Source organism: Drosophila albomicans, chromosome 2R (assembly GCF_009650485.2).
Source record: "Drosophila albomicans strain 15112-1751.03 chromosome 2R, ASM965048v2, whole genome shotgun sequence".
Classification (NCBI taxonomy): Eukaryota; Metazoa; Arthropoda; class Insecta; order Diptera; family Drosophilidae; genus Drosophila; species Drosophila albomicans.
In genome coordinates this window covers 14,262,582-14,281,818 of record NC_047631.2, presented here as the reverse complement: position 1 = coordinate 14,281,818, position 19,237 = coordinate 14,262,582, and the positions used below count along the sequence as shown (strand labels likewise).

The 19,237-nt window shown below is 39.8% G+C and overlaps 6 protein-coding genes across 7 annotated transcripts; 4 read left to right on the top strand and 2 right to left on the bottom strand.

The window, feature by feature from the left end:
• Positions 1–2,672: 2,672 nt before the first annotated feature.
• LOC117573409 (farnesol dehydrogenase) lies at positions 2,673–3,678 on the top strand. The gene is made up of 2 exons (XM_052007969.1): positions 2,673–3,322; positions 3,383–3,678. The coding sequence occupies exons 1-2, from the start codon at positions 2,750–2,752 to the stop codon at positions 3,560–3,562; spliced, it is 753 nt and encodes a 250-aa protein (XP_051863929.1). The 5' UTR covers positions 2,673–2,749; the 3' UTR covers positions 3,563–3,678.
• Positions 3,679–3,772: 94 nt separating this feature from the next.
• Positions 3,773–6,932, top strand: LOC117574212 (3'-5' ssDNA/RNA exonuclease TatD). Its single transcript, XM_034257918.2, has 4 exons — positions 3,773–4,240; positions 5,072–5,420; positions 5,483–5,764; positions 5,824–6,932. The coding sequence occupies exons 1-4, from the start codon at positions 4,036–4,038 to the stop codon at positions 5,960–5,962; spliced, it is 975 nt and encodes a 324-aa protein (XP_034113809.1). The 5' UTR covers positions 3,773–4,035; the 3' UTR covers positions 5,963–6,932.
• On the bottom strand, positions 6,406–7,959 carry LOC117574213 (isopentenyl-diphosphate Delta-isomerase 1). Its single transcript, XM_034257919.2, has 2 exons — positions 7,523–7,959; positions 6,406–7,457 (listed from the first exon to the last, which is right to left on the bottom strand). Exons 1-2 carry the CDS (start codon positions 7,835–7,837, stop codon positions 7,002–7,004), a joined length of 771 nt encoding a protein of 256 aa, XP_034113810.1. The 5' UTR covers positions 7,838–7,959; the 3' UTR covers positions 6,406–7,001.
• Positions 7,960–8,021: 62 nt separating this feature from the next.
• Positions 8,022–9,429, top strand: LOC117574215 (AP-2 complex subunit sigma). The gene is made up of 3 exons (XM_034257922.2): positions 8,022–8,139; positions 8,202–8,351; positions 8,416–9,429. The coding sequence occupies exons 1-3, from the start codon at positions 8,137–8,139 to the stop codon at positions 8,689–8,691; spliced, it is 429 nt and encodes a 142-aa protein (XP_034113813.1). The 5' UTR covers positions 8,022–8,136; the 3' UTR covers positions 8,692–9,429.
• LOC117574214 (ras-related protein Rab-1A) lies at positions 9,138–11,728 on the top strand. Its single transcript, XM_034257921.2, has 5 exons — positions 9,138–9,451; positions 10,515–10,635; positions 10,698–10,745; positions 10,815–11,042; positions 11,115–11,728. The coding sequence occupies exons 1-5, from the start codon at positions 9,429–9,431 to the stop codon at positions 11,310–11,312; spliced, it is 618 nt and encodes a 205-aa protein (XP_034113812.1). The 5' UTR covers positions 9,138–9,428; the 3' UTR covers positions 11,313–11,728.
• A 679-nt stretch (positions 11,729–12,407) lies between these two features.
• On the bottom strand, positions 12,408–19,087 carry LOC117574211 (growth hormone secretagogue receptor type 1). 2 transcript variants are annotated; one of them, XM_034257916.2, is made up of 4 exons: positions 18,564–19,087; positions 17,586–17,748; positions 17,307–17,487; positions 12,408–13,491 (listed from the first exon to the last, which is right to left on the bottom strand). In XM_034257916.2, exons 1-4 carry the CDS (start codon positions 18,651–18,653, stop codon positions 12,519–12,521), a joined length of 1,407 nt encoding a protein of 468 aa, XP_034113807.2. In that variant the 5' UTR covers positions 18,654–19,087; the 3' UTR covers positions 12,408–12,518. The 2 variants fall into 2 exon arrangements, with proteins under 2 accessions (XP_034113807.2, XP_034113808.2); XM_034257917.2 differs by lacking the exon at positions 12,408–13,491 and adding an exon at positions 13,955–15,878.
• Positions 19,088–19,237: the final 150 nt, after the last annotated feature.

Here is a 19,237-nt window from a genome sequence, read left to right as displayed (position 1 = left end):
CACCATACCATCACACACGCAATGCACATAATATGTATAACATAGTTATTAGATGTTTTATACGTGTTCCAATAGTTCTACAAACACCTCCCACACACTCACACACACACACACACAACTAATCTTGACTATACCCAATGTATATTCGCACTTAACGTTACGCAGTTTTAAGATTGTTTGTACTCGTCATTTGCTATATAACATACACGATATCGGAGAAACACTCAGCTTTGCTTTCAACAAAGTGCTGACAACAAAAACAAAAAGGAGTGCGGTTTTTTTTACCAGCCCAGCTAAGGGGCTAAGCTAAACATTTTCTACAAACAAACAAACGAACAACCACAACACCAAATAAACAACAAGTAAAATCGAAAACAAAAAATAAAAAACATATATAGTAATGCGAGAGTGAAACGTAACGCGTGTTGAGCGCGCAGGAATGTCCAGTATCAAAGAAGTTATATGTATGTATAACAAATATATATTTGAGAAACACCGAGGTCTAAAGTAACGTACCTACTAAAAAATTTTTGTATGAAAATTCTTACAATTTATATATACATATATATATTTGTATTGATTTTGGAATAAGCAATATATGCAATACAATACGGCGCTCGTCTGTATGCATCTATCCAGAACAAACAATAATCAATTTTATTAGAGTTTTACACAGAAAATGAAGTGAAAGCGAAGCGAAGCGAGAAAATTGCACAGTTGAGAGTAGAAAAGAGTATTATGTGGTTTATGGGTTAATTAAGTGGCGCATCCAGCTGTAATTGGGTATAGAAATAGAAATGGCGATGAAAATGAAAATGTGAAAATGGAGAACACTTAAGAGAGCGCACAAATGCAGTATGAAAATGTTTACGGGTGACAACGACGACGATGGCGATAGGGATCGAATAACTCTGTTTATTTTTTGGATTCTTTTCGTTCTATGAATTAATACTATAAACAACAAAATGAACTAAACTAAAAAGAATGAGAAAAAAAACATGGGTAGGGAGTACAAGAAGCTGTCCGAGCATTCGCACTAAGTAAACGTATCACTAATGACAAACAAAAAAACAAACAACAAATATATAAGAGAGAAGAAAAACAACAATAATAATCAAACGTAATTTGTTAAGTTACAAAAAGCAAACACCAAGCAACTCTAAACAAAACAAAATAATAAGATAACAAACAATTTTAATAAATGACTATCGAATAAGTAAAACAAAAAAAACAAGAAAACTTCTAGATAACAATACGAGTAACTATGGAACTAAAAAGTACGAGTACAGAAACATACGAAAATCATGACAACAAACTATGCAATTCTATTGTTAGCCAAAATTTTATAAATGTCAAGTAATAAATGTAAAAACCAACATTTATATGTATACAAAAACAAAAATAATAATAATAATAATATATCAAGTTACTCGCAAAGAGCATAGTTTAAACAAACAAAAAACCTATAAACCCATTTTGAATCTGGCATTAGACGCTGTTGCTCTCTGGACCCTTGACACGCCCCACATATTAATTTGAGCCACAATAAATCCACATATGAGTAGAGATGGCTAACTGTCTCAAGTTGGCCAGCTTAAAGCTTCATTAACCCCCAGAGACATCTTAGGACAGTCACAAAATCGCCAGCGTCTAATGCGTAGATACAACACCCACAAAAAACACCAACAACAACCACAAGTAATATCAATAATATATTAAATATACTTATATATACTTATATGCATATAAGTGAGTTGAGAGAAGCAGCAAGTATGCAATAACATCCATAATTTAGTATTAACAAATGCAAAGTTATATATATTTATGAAATACATACTTACATATGTACAGATACAGTTACTATGTTCTCGTATGTAGTGCTTATTATTATGATTATTGAGAGCCAGAATATATAAGTATTTAATGCATACACACACGCATACATTACATAGTTGCATTCGTATTAGTATTACATAACATACAAATACCTATTCCTTTTTAAAAGCCCCACACACACACACATTGCTTTACATATTATACATACTATATGAAATCGAAAGAAAATCAAAAACGAAATTTAGACGATTGGAGCAAAGAAAATACAAGTAATATTTATCAAATAAACGAATCGAACTTTAAGTTTTAAAACTCAAAATAAGATGATGAAACGTACTAGTTAAACTAAAAACAAAAAAAAAAAAAAAAAAACAATATGAATAAAGATAAAACAGTTTCTGTTCGATATTATTGTGCGACAAAGTTATAGAAAACGAAACTCAATAAGTTATCCAGTTATACAAAACTACATACCATACATGACAAAAACAAATGAATAACATCTATCTATATAATACATTTATATAAATATATGTATATGGAATACAACTACAACAAAGTACACGCATATTAGCAGAAAGAAATGTAATAAATAATTATATTAAAATCAAACTGGGTTTCAATTTGCTTATATGTAATTTAAATTTGCGATTGTTTATCTTTATTTTTCCTTCAGCCCGCATTTTCATCGTGTAAACTCTGACTTACATATATGTATAGTACATCGTGGGTGATATTTCATATATTTATATTTCAGGCTTGAACCTTTTCAAGTGCACGAACCGACTGAATTTCAATACCTTTATCGCTTGCCAAGCTGAAGCAGATGATTTCATTCATTCAGTCAGTGTCGAGCAGTCGAGCACATAAAACCGACTTGATTTCTGATCCATAAATTCATTCTTTAATTATTATGGACCGCTGGCAAAATCGCGTTGCAGTCGTAACTGGTGCAAGTTCGGGAATTGGTGCCGAATGCTGCAAGGATCTGGTGGCCAAGGGCATGATTGTTGTGGGTCTGGCACGTCGTGTTGATCGACTGGAGGAATTAAAGGCAGCACTGCCCGCTGATCAGTCGTCTCGTTTTTATGGACGCCAGTGTGATGTCAGCGTTGAGCAACAGGTCATTGACTCGTTTGCCTGGGTCAATGAGACTCTAGGTGGGGCAGATGTGCTGATTAATAATGCTGGAATTATTCGCCGCATTCATTTAATCGATGAAGGGAATAGTGCCGATATACTCAATATAATCAATACGAATCTGTTGGGCGTCACCTGGTGCACTCGCGAGGCTTTTCTCTCCATGAAGAAACGCAAGATTAATGATGGCCACGTTGTGATTATCAATAGCATAGCTGGTCATGGCGTTCCCATGGTTCCTGGCTATAGTTTAAATATGTATGCACCTTCGAAGCATGCCATCACTGCGCTGACTGAAGTGCTGCGTCAAGAGTTTATGAACAAAGCCACCTTGACCAAGATTACAGTAAGTCATAAAAGGGCATGTCTATCAACCACATTTTATATTTTTTTCTTTATTCCAAAGAGCATCAGCCCCGGTGTCGTTAACACCGAGATCTTTGACGAAACATCTCCAGAAATAATCGCCGGAATGCCAATGCTGCGTTCGGAAGATGTCGCCGATGCTGTCACCTATTGCATTCAGACACCGCCTCATGTGCAGATTCATGAACTGACCATTAAACCGATTGGGGAAAAGTTTTAAGCACTTTGATTAATTGTTTTTAACCTGTAAAGTTCACAATTGTGAATTTCCCAAAGTGAAGTGTATTGAATGTAGCGGCCATTAAATATTCGAAAATAAAATCGATTTACTAACGTTATTGATAAAGTATCGTAAAAAATCGATTAATAGTCTATGGTATATTTGGTATTTTACGACTGAAGCATTTTTTAAACGAGCAGTTGCAGTCACACTGGCCAGCAGTCGTAGTTTTGTCGGGATTGTTTTTATTTTTGTTAATTTTCAACGTTTTTTCAATTGTTAATTGTTTAATTGGTCATTATTTTCAAAATTTCAATATAAAGAGCGAAAACTTCTCCGCGGTTCTCACAACCGAAGCGACTCCTTGCGCGTAACAAAAGCTAATTAAATTACACAAAAAGACAAAGCATCTTCTCTTGTCTACGTCATTTGCTATTTTCGTACCACTCAACAACAAATTATTCTCCTCTATTATGGAACAACAAAAACAAAATGAGGTGGTAGTGGCCGCAACTCCCACCACAGCACTGGGAGCTCTCGGAGAGGAACAACTGGACATCGATGATAGCATGAAGCACTGTTTTGAGAACCTCATTGTTATTGACGTAGGCGCAAATTTGACCAACAAAAAGTATAGCCGTGATCTGGATTCCGTTGTTCAAAGAGCAAGAGACGCAGGTTCGTTCGAATATTTATCTGTGTGTCTGTCATTCTGTCTAGCATACACACACTAATTGAGTAAGAACAAGCACGATAAGACTAATAATAAGACATGACAATCTTCTTGGGCGCGGTGCGGCGACAAATGGTCAAGCAAAGAAAGACACGCACTAAGAAGGTCAAGCGACACGGGCGATAAGCGAGCAACATGTGTGCGCCTCTGTCTGTGTCGTGTGTTGGTATTTTGTTATTGACGCATCGCATAGCATCGCAGTGCAAGATGCATTCACATACATACATGAGAATATATGTATGTACATATGTATATGTAAAATAGGCATCTGTATAAATACACAGACAGTGACGTACTTAATTATCGGCACAGTTAGCATGCTCAACATGTTCAATTCATTAGCGATTTTAAAATAATGTTTTTAAAAACCATGTTGTCAAATAGTGTGATAATTAACAACTTAATTCTTGTTGCTCCTCATTTTTACCTATTATACTATATTTTAATTAAAAAGACGAACTCAGTATTGACACAGCAAGCATGTTAATCATTATAAAATTGCTAATATATTCTTATGCACTAAGAAATGTCAGATAGTATGATTAATTAGCAACCTAATTATCTTTAACCGAAATTGGTATCTATTCTAAAACTTCGTAGCGAATCTTCTGCTATATCTAAGAAATAATTTAAATATTTCTAAAAGTTTTGCTTAATATTTTTAATTAGTTAATAATTTGATTCAGTTTGGTCGACATTTTTAATTTTTAATATAATTTTTACAATTTCTAAAACCACAAACCTTTTGTTCATTTTGGAATCTTTTTTTATTTCAGGTGTTCAGAAATTAATGGTGCACGGCACTTCGGTCAAATCGAGCAAGGAAGCGCTGCGCCTCTCGCGCATTTATCCCGACATAATCTACTCGACTGCTGGCATTCATCCGCACGACTCAAAGTCCATTGTGGAGGAGCCGTCCACATGGTTCGACTTTGAGCATATTGCACAGGCGCCGGAGTGCGTAGCCGTTGGTCCATGCGGCCTGGACTATCAGCGCGATTTCTCCGAACCCGATGTGCAAAAACAGATATTTGCCAAGCAATTGCAGCTGGCAATTCGTCTGAATAAACCTCTGTTAATCCACGAGCGAGCGGCTCAACATGATGTACTCGAAATACTCGACAAGTATTGTGAAAATAACTTCTTTATTTATTTCTCTCTAATAACATATGTTATTGCACTTGCAGATTCGAGAATCTACCGCCTGTGATTATTAGAGGTTTTATGGGCACAGCCGAGGAGGCACTCAAGTATTTGGATCGACGATTCTACATCAGTTTAACTGGCTACTTGTGCAAGGACAAATCAGATACCGGCGTACGCAGGCTGCTTGATAATGGCACGCTTCCACTGGACAGACTGCTGGTTGAGACAGATGCACCGTTTATGTATCCTAATACGAGAGCTTCCAAGTTACCGCAGCATGTCAAGAGTGGCATTACGGAACGTTCCTTACTTTACTTGCACAGGTAAGTAAAAAAAACTATTTACCTATTTTGATATTAATATAAGGAATAATAATTTGCAGATATTGCACCTTTCAACGTAATGAGCCTTGCAGCCTGCCCGCAATTGTGGAAATGATCGCGGCATTCATGAAGAAAACGCCGGATGAAGTCGCCTTGGCTACGGCCTTCAATGCCCTTAAGCTTTTTGGCTTGTCCTAAAAATGATGGTGCCGTATTAGAAATGAATTGAGCCTGAGACTCAGACCATGTGCCTTAACTACTAATCGAATTCAGGATGTGCTTGTCCTGACACCTTAACACATAAACACACAGCGAACTATAAACACACACATACACAACTACGACGCATTCGCATGCATGATACGTATACATGTATACAAACTATCACATACTCCTAATCCCTTCCCCTATCATTAGTAGTTCGAATTTTGGATGAGAGATCGCAGAGAAGTAGCTTTTAAGTTGTTGGTATACCATAAACAAACGTGTTGTTTATTTGAATACTCCCCAAGAAGGAAATGAAATAGGTGCCGAGGTGATGTCAAGTGATCTGAACAATTTGCACTCGTTCACTATTTTCACACATCGTGACGCGGCTTCATTAGGCGTCTCTAAATGTTAAATGCTGCAGTTTACATGTATGTATTTGTTTTTTTCTTTGTGGTCGTATATATTCTTTTTAATTTAGTAGTGCTTAAGGTTTATTTTAGCTTCAGTTTTTTGTCTGTATTTACAGACCTGCCTATTAAGTCTTTTTGTTAAGTTAAATAGCATCTACACATAGTATAATTTTTTGTAAATATTTATTTTTGTTGTTCGTTGCAAATGACTGCGATTCGAAGAGATTTCTGATTGTGAGATGAATATGAGATGATTTTGGTAAACGTGATGTGATCATTTTATGAGCTATATACTATATATATATATTTATATAATATTCAACAAAACCACATTTGAGTTAGTGCTATGAAACTACACACACCGCATACCTTACACTACACCCTACACATATTATATTATATTTTGTTATATTTACATTATACAATGATGTTGTACTGAACTGATCAACTAACGGAGGTGCATGAAAAACAGCTTTGTGCTCTTTGTTCGCACACACTCACACCCTATTTTCCATTTGAATAAAGATAAAAACGAATTTAAAAAACAATATGAGGTTGCATAAATATTTTTGGTTTGTCGTTACGTCCAATATACCCACGTAATACAAATAATTGCCTTAAAACCGTTGAATCTTTTGCAAATCTTCAAACTTATGCAGCTTATGCAAATTGTCCCACCATTGTTTGAGACGATGACGCAAGATTAATTCAAACCATGGGGTCATTGGTGCATTAAATTTGGATACAACATCGTCAATTTCCGCACGTTTCAAGTAACGCACCTCGCTGACCTCATTATCATTTGGCTTTAAGGTGACATCTTTCTTGAGAAACAGAATATAGTCGATTTCATGCTCGCCCCAGATACCATCGCCAGGGTGAGCATAATGAATGCGTGTCAGATAGTGAAAGTCCTCTGGTTGAATTTCCTCAGTGGGAATCCCTAATTCGTAATTTAAGCGACGCTGAGCCGCTAAACGAACACCCTGGGCATTTGATTCGAGACGTTCCTGCTCGATGTCATGCAATGGATGACTGCAACAGGCATTCGTGTATGTATCTGGGAACGTGATCTGAAAGAGATGACGTGAAATTTCTAATTAAAAATGCCAAACAAAAGGCATTATTCAACTGCCACCTTTTGAAGCGAGCGACGTTGTATCAGCATTTCCCCCTTTGTGTTAAATAGGAAGACACTAAAGGCACGATGCAGCTTTAGGCTATTTGTCTCGGGATCCACGCGATGACAGTCAGCCTTCGATGCGGCTCCAATGGCCTTGTCCTGCTCATCCACCAAAATGCATTGCTCTTTCATTGCATGCGCCTGCAACGGATCATGGCTTTCTAGGGCAGCAGCAGCAGCTGCTGTTTCTTTTTGTTTGCCCACTAATGTCGTGGAGCAGCTGCGCAGTAACTGAAGGCGAGCAGCGATATTCAAACGCGTTGTCAGCATTTTTTATTTTGGTAATTGTGAGTGAGGTGTTAATGACTAGCTTCAGGTAATGTCTAAACAAATATGAAAAGTGAAAACTTCGTAATGTGCAATGCAATAGTGTTGATGACGGAGTTGCCAACTGACGTGGGCATTGCACAACGCGTTATTCAACACTGAAAACAACAGAAACAGCTGTTCGCAATGCAATGCTGCAGCCCTGGCAAAAGTGATACACAATTTGTCCATAATCAGTTTTTCGCTGCAAGCAACTATCTGAAAATTTGTAAATAGTCTAGTAATTACATATATATTGTAAAATGGTAAATATGCATTAAATTGGGAACAAAACTGGAATTCCGTTGCTAACACAGTTTATTCATAGATTCGATTCATACTCATACAAAATCGTGCAGGCAAAACTCGCCTAGCCAAGTGGTATATGAACTTTGATGACGACGAGAAACAAAAATTGATTGAGGAAGTGCACGCAGTGGTCACTGTGCGGGATGCGAAGCACACTAACTTTGTAGAGGTAATAATGAGGCGAGTCTTTATTGTAAGAGTACTATTGTTAACTCCCTCCCCATCTATTTTAGTTTCGTAACTTCAAAATTGTATATAGACGATATGCAGGTCTCTACTTCTGCATCTGTGTGGACGTAAATGACAATAATTTGTGCTATCTGGAGGCCATTCATAACTTTGTCGAGGTGCTCAATGAATATTTCCATAACGTGTGTGAGCTGGATCTCGTCTTCAATTTCTACAAAGTGTATAGCGTTGTGGATGAGATGTTTTTGGCTGGCGAGATCAGGGAAACCTCTCAGACGAAAGTGCTCAAACAATTGCTAACATTGAACTCGTTGGAATAGATCGGAGAGCGAATCTAATGATGAATACTCCCACTAAAAAACGATGCATTCCCATTGCCCGCTTATCGAATCTTTCATATAATTATTATGTACTATTTATCTACATATGTGTTCTATATGCAAGCAAAACCCTCAAATGTTAAATAACGTGTTTAGAATCAAATAATTTATAATAATAAGAGATTATATGCAGATGCGCAAGTATTAAACAAAAAGGAAAATAATCCAAAAGCTGTTTCCTGTAAGCTCCCCCAACTCCAACACTATCGCACAAACATACGTATATGTATGTATAGTATACGTATGTATGTAGGTGGTTACCGCCCACGAAACAGCGGATGCAGATATCAGTCGATTATGCAGCCCTGTCTTTTATTGCGCTTTCCAACACTGCTCGAAAAACAACTGACGGCATTCTCCCACACTATTGCCACTTCGTCATTTTTTCAGTCGCCATTGTTCTCGTTCTCGGCTGTCGAATTTGTGGAAATTATCGAATTTCCCTGAAATTCGTCGCAATAAACACAATAGAAGTTATAAAAACAAACAATTTTGGATTACACAGTGCACAGTGCGCGTTATTTGAGCGATTAAAGTGAAGTAATAAGAGGCCAGCTAACGAAATTGAAAGAGACTCCGTCAGAGTTTGACGAGCGAGCAGCAAAGCGATATCGAATATTTGTTCGTGGCAAAAAAAAATACAACACAAAAAAACTTGAACAAAAGCCAAAAGAAAAATGTCATCTATGAATCCAGAATAGTAAGTCGTCATATCCACATTAATTGCGCGTAATTGATTTGTGCAAAAAATGAATAGAAATACTTTGCACTCTCGCGTTCCATAACCAATCATCACTGGTTTTTTTTCTTTTCTGCGACGTCATTTTTGCGACGTCCACGACGACTAAAGTCGCAGTCACCTCCCCTTCCCTTCATTCCCTTGAAACGAGTATTTTACACAGTGACTAAAATGTGGCATTGACCAAAAAAAAAAAAAACAAAAAAGAAAAACATACGATTTCCAAGTGGGAAATCGAAATTGAAATAGAAAAAAATATATATGCACACACGTATAATATGTATGCACTTGTATTAGACATTTTGATAATTGTCTGGTTTTAATAGAGAATTTGAGAGCGAGAGACGAAGAGAGAGACTTTGGAACATGATGAGAACTGGAGAAATCCGTCTTGATTGTTTAGTTGCTTCTCGGGTTTGAGTAGCTGTGTGTGTGCGAGTGTATGTGAGTGTTGCTGTTGCTGACAGCCCTTGCATATGTACATAGCTTGCTGCTGTTTCGTGGGGCGGATGAGTCACCTGCCCACTGCGTCTCCTACCCCTCTAATGCGTACACTTTGTTGTTGTTTGACTACTTTACGCTGCCGCAGTCGCAGCTGACGTCTCCGTCAATGTATGCGTTACTGTTGTGTTGTTCTCTGCTCTTTTTTTCTCTCTCTCTGCTGCTACGTAATCAAAATCCCATCTATGCTCAATATTGTGTTTTTCATTTCATTTTGGTTGTGGAGAAGGGCTGCAATTGAACTTGAAGAGTGACGTCTCCCTTTTAACCTAATTAATATTCAGCTGTGTGTGCTTGCGTGATCCTTTCAATCATCGTGAAACTCAAGCTGCCTTTTTGTATATCACATTTCAAAAAGCGGGTGGATAGACGATGACTGGAGTTGGGCCAACTGTTCTTTGTGATAAGATAAACACAACACATTCATGACGAGTATTTGGACAGCTCTTTTGATATCTTCATGTTTTCATTTTATTGTATGTCTATGATAAACTCATTTTGCATTTGCTTTTGCTTTTTACAGCGATTATCTTTTCAAACTGCTGTTGATCGGCGACTCTGGCGTTGGAAAGTCCTGTCTGCTGCTCCGATTTGCCGATGACACATATACAGAGAGCTATATCAGCACAATTGGCGTTGACTTTGTAAGTCTTTTAACTCGCCATTAAACTGTAATTCAACATAATAACGGTTTTTTATCTTACAGAAAATTAGAACCATAGAACTGGATGGCAAAACGATTAAATTGCAGATTGTAAGAATGCGATCGGTTTTATCTCTCTGTTGCAATTTGCTTACCATATTTCTGTATTTTTTGTTGTAGTGGGATACTGCTGGACAGGAGCGCTTCCGTACCATCACCTCATCATACTATCGTGGCGCGCATGGCATTATTGTCGTTTACGATTGCACGGACCAGGAGTCCTTCAACAATGTGAAGCAGTGGCTTGAGGAAATTGAGCGATATGCATGCGAAAATGTCAATAAATTGTTAGTCGGCAACAAGAGCGATTTGACCACCAAGAAAGTTGTCGATCATACCACAGCTGCGGTGCGTAGAAAGATAATAACAAGATAGTTTGTCATAGGTTTATTTTAAACTTCCGCATTCTTTTTATTGCAGGAGTACGCAAATCAATTAGGCATTCCATTCCTTGAAACTTCGGCTAAGAGTGCCACTAACGTGGAGCAGGCATTCATGACGATGGCGGCAGAGATCAAGAATCGCGTTGGGCCGCCGTCTAGCGCTACCGATAATGCTAGCAAAGTAAAGATCGATCAGGGACGTCCAGTGGAAAACAACAGATCTGGTTGCTGCTGAATAACTCTGATTGTGAATCATTATTTTATTATACAATTAAACAAAATTTAAATATAATAAATTAAAACGATAAAAAAAGGAAGAAACACACACAACAACAATAAAACAAGCAAAACCATAATTAAACAAAAAAATTTGAATTATGTAATAACAATAATGATGATATAATATCGAAGAGTATGATGAGACGATGTCAATGATGATAAAGATGACCTTTGTATGAGATGCGCGAGATCGCAGTCCACAGTTCAAGTTGGATGATGAACAACACGTACACAATTTAAGCATACATAACATTAACATGTAATAGGCAACCAGGAAAAAACACACACAGGAAACTGATATGTAACTATCTATCCTTCTGTCTTTATGTTTTTCAAAATAGTTCTGTTCATACTTAAGTAGTGCAAAGCAAAGCAAAAGCAAAAAACAATGGTGTAGTAATTAACTTAATCTAAATCTAACCTAACATAAGAGTTACTTACCACAAGCAGCGCGAAAACGATACCGATAATACCGTTTACTATTAAACTTACATACAATATGCATAAAAGAAAAAAAAAAAAAAACTGCGTTTATAATATAGAGACATCTTGCTCCTGGGCGAATGCGCGCACACAAAAGTGAAGAACAACCGAATTGTATAACTTGCTGCTATTTATACACGATACAACATACTACATACATACTACTAACTAACTGTACTACTATATAAGTACAAGCATAACATATTAATTTCTATTATCAATCAATTCATTCACCAAAATCATATTATTATCTCCCCAAGAAAGAAAAAATGCTCGCCACTTGTCTGACATATTGTAATTATTATGTAAATCAAACAAACAACAAAACAAAACAAAAGCATGAACATTTTTTAGAAGTAACAACTAACGGCAACAACAACAACAAATTTTGTGTGTTTTTGCATTCAGAGTGATTGGAGAGAGAGAAGCGTAGAATTCGATTAGGCACATAATTAGTGTAATTTTGATGGTAATGATGAGAGACGTTTAATAAAAATTTCATGAACATAAAGCAAGATATCTAAATCACGTTCTTCAAAAACGAAGACATCAACTTTGGTTTCAAAAACGGATTTTACTAGCGTTTATTGACTTCTTCTGAGGTACTTCAGTCTTGACAACAAAATGTTCCACTATAAACTATGACTATGGACTAATATGCTTGAATTCAACTAAATGCTTAGATCTTGCTGGCTCGACGCTCCTGCAAACAGGCAGTAGTAACTGTGGCCGCTGTTGTGCCAATTATAGCTGCACCAAGTCCTCCACGATCACGCTCCCGCTCTCTATCCGATAATCCCACCGAGGTGGAAAGACTGTTGCTGCGCCACGTGGAGGAAGTGTTGCGCTCGGTGCCCGATGACGTTGAGATGGAATTGATTAGAAACGTTGCTTCGCGACGCAGCGTGCGACGAGCTCGCTGGGTATTGTTCGAGCCTGCCGTCGCTGCTCCTGCCTCGCCTTCAAAGTCCTGGCGGCGTGTTGTCTGCCGCAGACTGCGTCCAATAGCCTGGGCGTGATGGTGATGATGACGATGATGATGATGCGTATGCTGGCCCAGGCAACTTAATAGCAAACGCCAGAAACCGCTGCGAAACTTCGACGACATCAAGTTGTACAGAATGGGATTCATGGCCGAGTTGAGGTACAACATGAAGCGGGAGAAGTAGAGCAGATTGTAGTAACCGGCAATGCCCAGACGTTCCACATCCTCTGCGCTGGCCGTGATCACCCAGAGTGTGAAGGCTCGAAAGGGTAGCAGGCAGACAAAGAAGCTGGAGACGACAGCGACGAGCATGAAGATGACCTGCTTACGATGCTTTCGCATGCCATTGCTCTGCTGATGGCTGTTGCCCTTGGTGCTGACCGTTGATGCTGCCACCGCGGCTGCTGTGGCCGTTGCTGCTGTGATGGCGGATTGCTGTGGCTGCGGCGATGTTGGCCTGTGGAATGCACTGTTGGGACGCAAGAGTTTGTAGGCAATGGCCGCATACAGCAGCACCAAGATGCCAAAGGGCACAATAAAGAAGACTGTGATGCTGCCCACAAAATAGCAGATGGGCCAGAAGCCATCGGCAGCTGTGGCACAGACCGGAGCATCGGTGCCGTCGCCATAGGGCTCCACGCTGTAGCTGGATATGGCAATGATGGGACTGCAAAAGTTATGCATAGAGTTGGATGAGTAAGTACACAATAATCATAATAATATAACGTTAACATAGTTTGCTATTGTTTTCAATTGTCTGCAAACTTTAAAACTCGTTGGGAACAACAAACCGTAATAAAAAGAAAAAATGGATCTACAGTAAATTCCGATTGAATACCACTCAACTTAATCAAAGAGCTGGAACGGAAACGGAAATGTCTGTTCTACTTTTCATACACAAAATGGCGAACTATTGTAGACGAAACTTAAGTATGTACACGATTTGATGATTAAGCTACGTCACTAAACTTTGTACACAAAGTAGCTAAAAAAAGAAATGCTGATGGGAAAACAATTGAATTAAACGATTAAGCTATCAATACATATTTACAATTGCTTACCAGCTATATATTCGAATGATAAATACCAAATCACCAAGCACATCTCGTTTGCTTAGGCTTCGACACGAGTTGCAATACAAAACTTTATTAACTTATAAAGATTATGGCGCCCTTATGGGCGTAAGTACATATTTATTTGTTGTGTATGTGTGTGTGTGTGGCGGTATAATACATATTTTCGCATTGGTATGTGTGTGTGTAAGTGCGTATAATTGTGCATTGTTTACTTTGTTTGTGCCGCCGCAAAGTAGGCAACACTTTTTATATGGCATCTCAACTAATGCATGTGAATGTATGTGTGTGAATGTATGTACATGCGGCTTGTGCATTGTTCGTTTTATTAGCGCCGCCGCAAAGTAGGCAACAGTTTTGTTATAGCCGCTCATATAATAGCTGGCATCTTGGAATGGAGCTGAAATGGCCGACAAACTCGACTCGAAAAGAGTAAAAGTAAAAGCATGGGTGGGCAGCGGCCCCAAATGAACTGAAACTATGTATTTCAATACACCTAAATCATGTTTATCCGCCGTCTTGATGGGCTCCCAAGTCGTTGCCCAAACGCATATTAAGCCATTTCCATTTGCCATGCTTTACATGCGCCCGCCGCTTAATGGCGTTCGTGGCCCATCGTCCCGTCTCCCCGCCCCCGAACACGTTTCCAATAGTTCTGTACGGCTGTTTCCAGTTGTAGTTGTTGTAGTGCTTTGGCTGTCGTTGCTGTTATTTATCTTTGGCACTTTCATTCGAGTTTAATAGCCCGAAAAATTGATTGTTTTTTGTGCGGAAATGTCCAAGACGCAAGCAACAGCAACAGCAGCAGCAGCAACCGATGGACCAGGATCATGAAAAGGGCAAAGCTCGAGCTGTCAACGGCCGTAAGGGAATCGATTATGCTTGCCAAAAACTCGCTCAAAACGCAATTTGTATAGGCGTGGCCAGGATCAGACGACTGTCAACTCCTACTCCTGCTGCTGCTGCTGCTGCTTGCGTCAAATTCCTTGCGAATTGAAGCGTAAGTGTAAACGGGTTATGGTCCATTTTTCTTTTGCGCCGATGCTTCATTTGGTTGCGCCTTCGCCACCTCTTTTCTTAGGCCAGATTTACAGCTTCCTTGGCAGTTCCGCCCACAGCGGCGTCGTCGAAGCTGATTTGTTGCTTGTGACGCCGCGGATGCGGATTCTTGTTGGTCAACAATCTGCTGTCGCTCTCCCGCCTCTTACTGCGCATCGTCGAGTTCTGCAGCATGGCCATGGCCTCCTGATCACTGCCACACGGAATATGCAGCTCAATCTTCAGGCGTGTGCGACTGATATCTTCGCTGGTTCTTCGATTCGAGCTACGGGACAAAATGCTCGAGTTGGTTGCTGCCGTAGCATTCGATGAGTTCGTATTCGTTCCCGTGCCAGTCGACATGGTGCCACTGCGTCCGTGCAGCTCATGCGGACTGCGTGCACTGCGACCCAGAGTAAGCAGCTTGAGCAGGAAGCGACCAGCATCGTGACAGAGGCGAGCGAAACCCTTGCGAAACTTGGTTGACATCAGGTTGTAGAGTATGGGATTCATGGCCGAGTTGAGGTACAGCATGATGCGGCAAAAGTAGAGCAGACTGTAATAGCGGGCGAGGCCAATGTCGTGCAGCGTCTGATCCGTGCTCAATATGATCCAGAGTGTGAGCACACGAAATGGCAGCAGGCAGACGAAAAATGAGAGCACAACGGCGCCCAGCATGAGGACCACCTGCTTGCGGGCCTTCAGACTGAGCTCCGGCTTGGTGGGACGGGCGCGCAGCATGGGACCCTGATTGGAGATGAGGTTGCGCGCAATGATGCCATAGAGGACAACCAGTATTAGAAATGGCAGCACGAAGAACACGGATATGGTCATCAGAAAGAAACCAACGGTGGATACACCAATTGCCTGGGTGAGGCAAACTGGCACCGATGATCCATCGATATACTCGACCAGTTTGTACTCAGCCACCCACAGTATGGGGCTAAAGATGGGGAGAAAGAGGGAGAGAGAGAGAGAAGCAAGAAGCATTGTAACGTTGATGGCGAGTCGGGAATTTATACACTATGGATGAAGCGAGAAAGAGTAGATGGTGCGATAGCCAGAATACTGAGAGAGATACGAGATGCGTAGAAGTAGGAATAGCAGATGAGCTCGCAGATCAAACATGGGAGCTGCTGGGCAACAGGCTGTCGCTAGCCGTGTGTCTGTGTGTCTGTGTGTGGCTGCCACTTGGATGACTCTGAATTATGTATGTGCCTTGAGAGAGCAGCAAGATAAAGTGGGCGGTGCGCTTAGCTGCTCTATGTTAGCCGTAGGCGTGCTTTTAAAATGCTTACGCGCAACTTGTGCGGCCTTGTGGCAGCTTCTTTGGTAGCATAATTAATAGGCAACAGCCGCAGCCAGGAGAGCGTTCTGCCCTGCCCCAAAAAACCAAATGGCAAAATGTGCCACTCTCCCACTGTGCGCACTTTTTTGGAGAGAGAAATGTTGTGTTTATTTCATTGTTATGAGCGCAGCAAGATTTGCAAAATTAAAAAAGGGTCGCTGACCGTCCTTAGACATACATATATATATACGATATATATATATGTATATATACAATAAGAAAGTGTCAATGAAATGAAATTCCATGATAGCGGACATTGCTGCTTATTAAAGATGACAGGACGCTGATAACGACAGCTAGGACATGGACATGAACATGGAAATGGACAATGGACAGTGGGTCGTTGAGCCGGAAGTTGAGGCAGCGAGGCTGAGCCGAAAGACAACGTGAAGAAACCAAAAAGAGTAAACAGTGGAAATAGAACGTGGAAGAGAGATGTAGAGTGCAGGATAGACAGAGAGTGTGTTCGATGTCTGTTTGAATGTGTGGGTGTGTTTGCGTGTAACACTAACTGCCAATGTTTAGCATGTAAATGGAGAAGTCGATGCCAAACAAAGGCCAAAAACAAAACAAAACAAAAACAATGACAAAAATAGGCAGCAACAAAGATATTTGGTGGAAGAAATGGAAAACAAAATACAAATCATTAAAAACGACGACGATTGACATTTATAATTAATGAGCAGGCAACTTAATGCTTTGCTGCATAAATACAGGCTAAAAACGAGAATGAAAGTGAGAATGGGCAAATGGAATCAACCATTAAATCAATGTTCTAATAGAATACATAACTAACTAATTAAAAGACAGAGAGAGAGACAGTAGAAATATGTGTATAAGAGATAGAGATAGTGTGTGTGTTTGAACCACAACCAAGAGCATGCAAAGGATATCGACTACGTGTAATACGAATATTATAATTTAATTCAAGTCTACTTTAAGCACAGATAGAGAGAGAGAGAGAGAGAGCAGACAGAGAAGACAAGTTCATTGCACTGTCCAGACAAATGTGGTGGAGCTTACCTCGTAAAGAGCGCAGCGATGCCCCAGGCCAGCACACAGATGAGAATCGCACGCGCCTTGGTGCAGACATAGCCGGCCTTCAGTGGCTCACAGATGGCATAGTAGCGCTCGAATGAGATGGCCAATATGGTTAAGACGCTGGCGTGAGCCACCGTCAGCTCCACAAATGGCACAGCTTTGCCTGTGGGACAGAGAGGAGGAAGGTGAAGCAGGAGTATAAATGTAATTGTAATTGGAGGCACACAAAATGTTAATTAACTTCACTCGGCAGGCACTTACACATCTCGTGGCCAAGCACCCAGGTCTCGGGACGTGTGTTGACCTCGACGAGCACGGTGGGCGTGCAGACGAGCAGAACAAGCAGATCGGCAATACTGAGATTGGTAAGAAAGATGTTGGTCGAGTTGCGCATATCCTTTGTCTTCACTATGACAATGGGCACCTGTCGAAATTAACATATTTGCAATTATGAAATTGCCATTACAAAATGATTAAACTACAGTTGAGTACTCGACTCTGAGATACTCTTATAGGGTTTTTCTTAGAAATAATGAAGCAAAAAAGTTGCACCCAATGTTCTCATTATTATATTTTTTTTGTAAAACCTTTAAATTTTGGAACATTTTTTCCTTATTATTGTTGATTATTTTTATAGATCCTAACTTGGAAATGATGTTTGTAATTTCTTTTAAGAAATATCAGTTGCATATAATTTCAATGGCAATAAGGATTTCAGACTACTTTAATCACCTTTATGTGGTCTAAAATCTAAATTGGAATTATGTGAAATTGCAGTCAGATCCTAACTTAAAATAACGGTTGTTGTTTTAGGTATTTAATCGTCTGGAATTGTATGAATTTTTATTAGAGACAAATTCGAAATCTATAATAAAATTTCCCCGACTTCGAGATAAACACATATCTTATTTAGAGAAGCTGCTATTGAATTATATATTTTTAATAACCTTATCAATACAGAATCGTATTTTCAAATTCTAATTTATTGTAAGAAAAAAAGGGACAATTTGAGGTGCTTTAAAGTCTAGTTGTTCACATAGAAGAGCAAATAGATTAGAATGTTAACGCAGATTAGGAATATACTCCTCTACTTATACGGATCAGCTTACTTAATACATTTTCGCTAATTTTTGCTGAGCAGTTTAAAGAAAAATTGCCGTGGCTTTTCTAATCTGTTTATCTCGACAAATTGATACTAATTTATAACGGCTCTCTATGCTATTTATAATTAGGACTTACCATCACATTGCCGATGACGCCCAGCAGCATGATGATTATGCAGAAGAACATGGCGGTTGTGCGTATATACGACGGAATCTGTGGCAGCATCTGCTCAGCGTCCTCGTCGCTGTAAGTTGCATTCGACTGGATGTTGTTGGTGTTGTTGTTGTTGCTGTTGTTGCTGGTTGGATCGGAGCTGGAGCTATCATTACCGTTCGACTGCTCGATGTTGTCGATGTCGGTTGGAATACTATTAGTTGGGTTGTACGCGCCATGGCCGCCACGAGCAGCGCCACGGGATAGCTCAACGTGCTGCGTCGTCGCCCCTGTTGCTGTTGCATCCTGGCTTGTAGGCTGAGTAGTTATTGTAGTTGTTGTCGGTTCTGTAGTTGTTGTTGTTGTTGTTGTGGCAGCAGCAGAGATCAATAGCAGCAGCAACGGCGGCAGCAGTTTGCCTGAGCCAATCCTGGTCCTGCGTCTGGCCACAGCTTGTGACGGACCAGCGACGCCGAGGCTGCCGCTCAACAATGTCGTCGTCCTGTGTCAAGGGCGCCAAGGAGGGAATCAAATACGCAACATTTGGCACATTATCGCATCAACGCAACGGAAAAACTAACTCGCTAAGTGCGAGCGCAAAACGATTTTCCGATTTTCGGGGCAATCGTCGCCTGCTGTTTAATTGGCCAAACTCG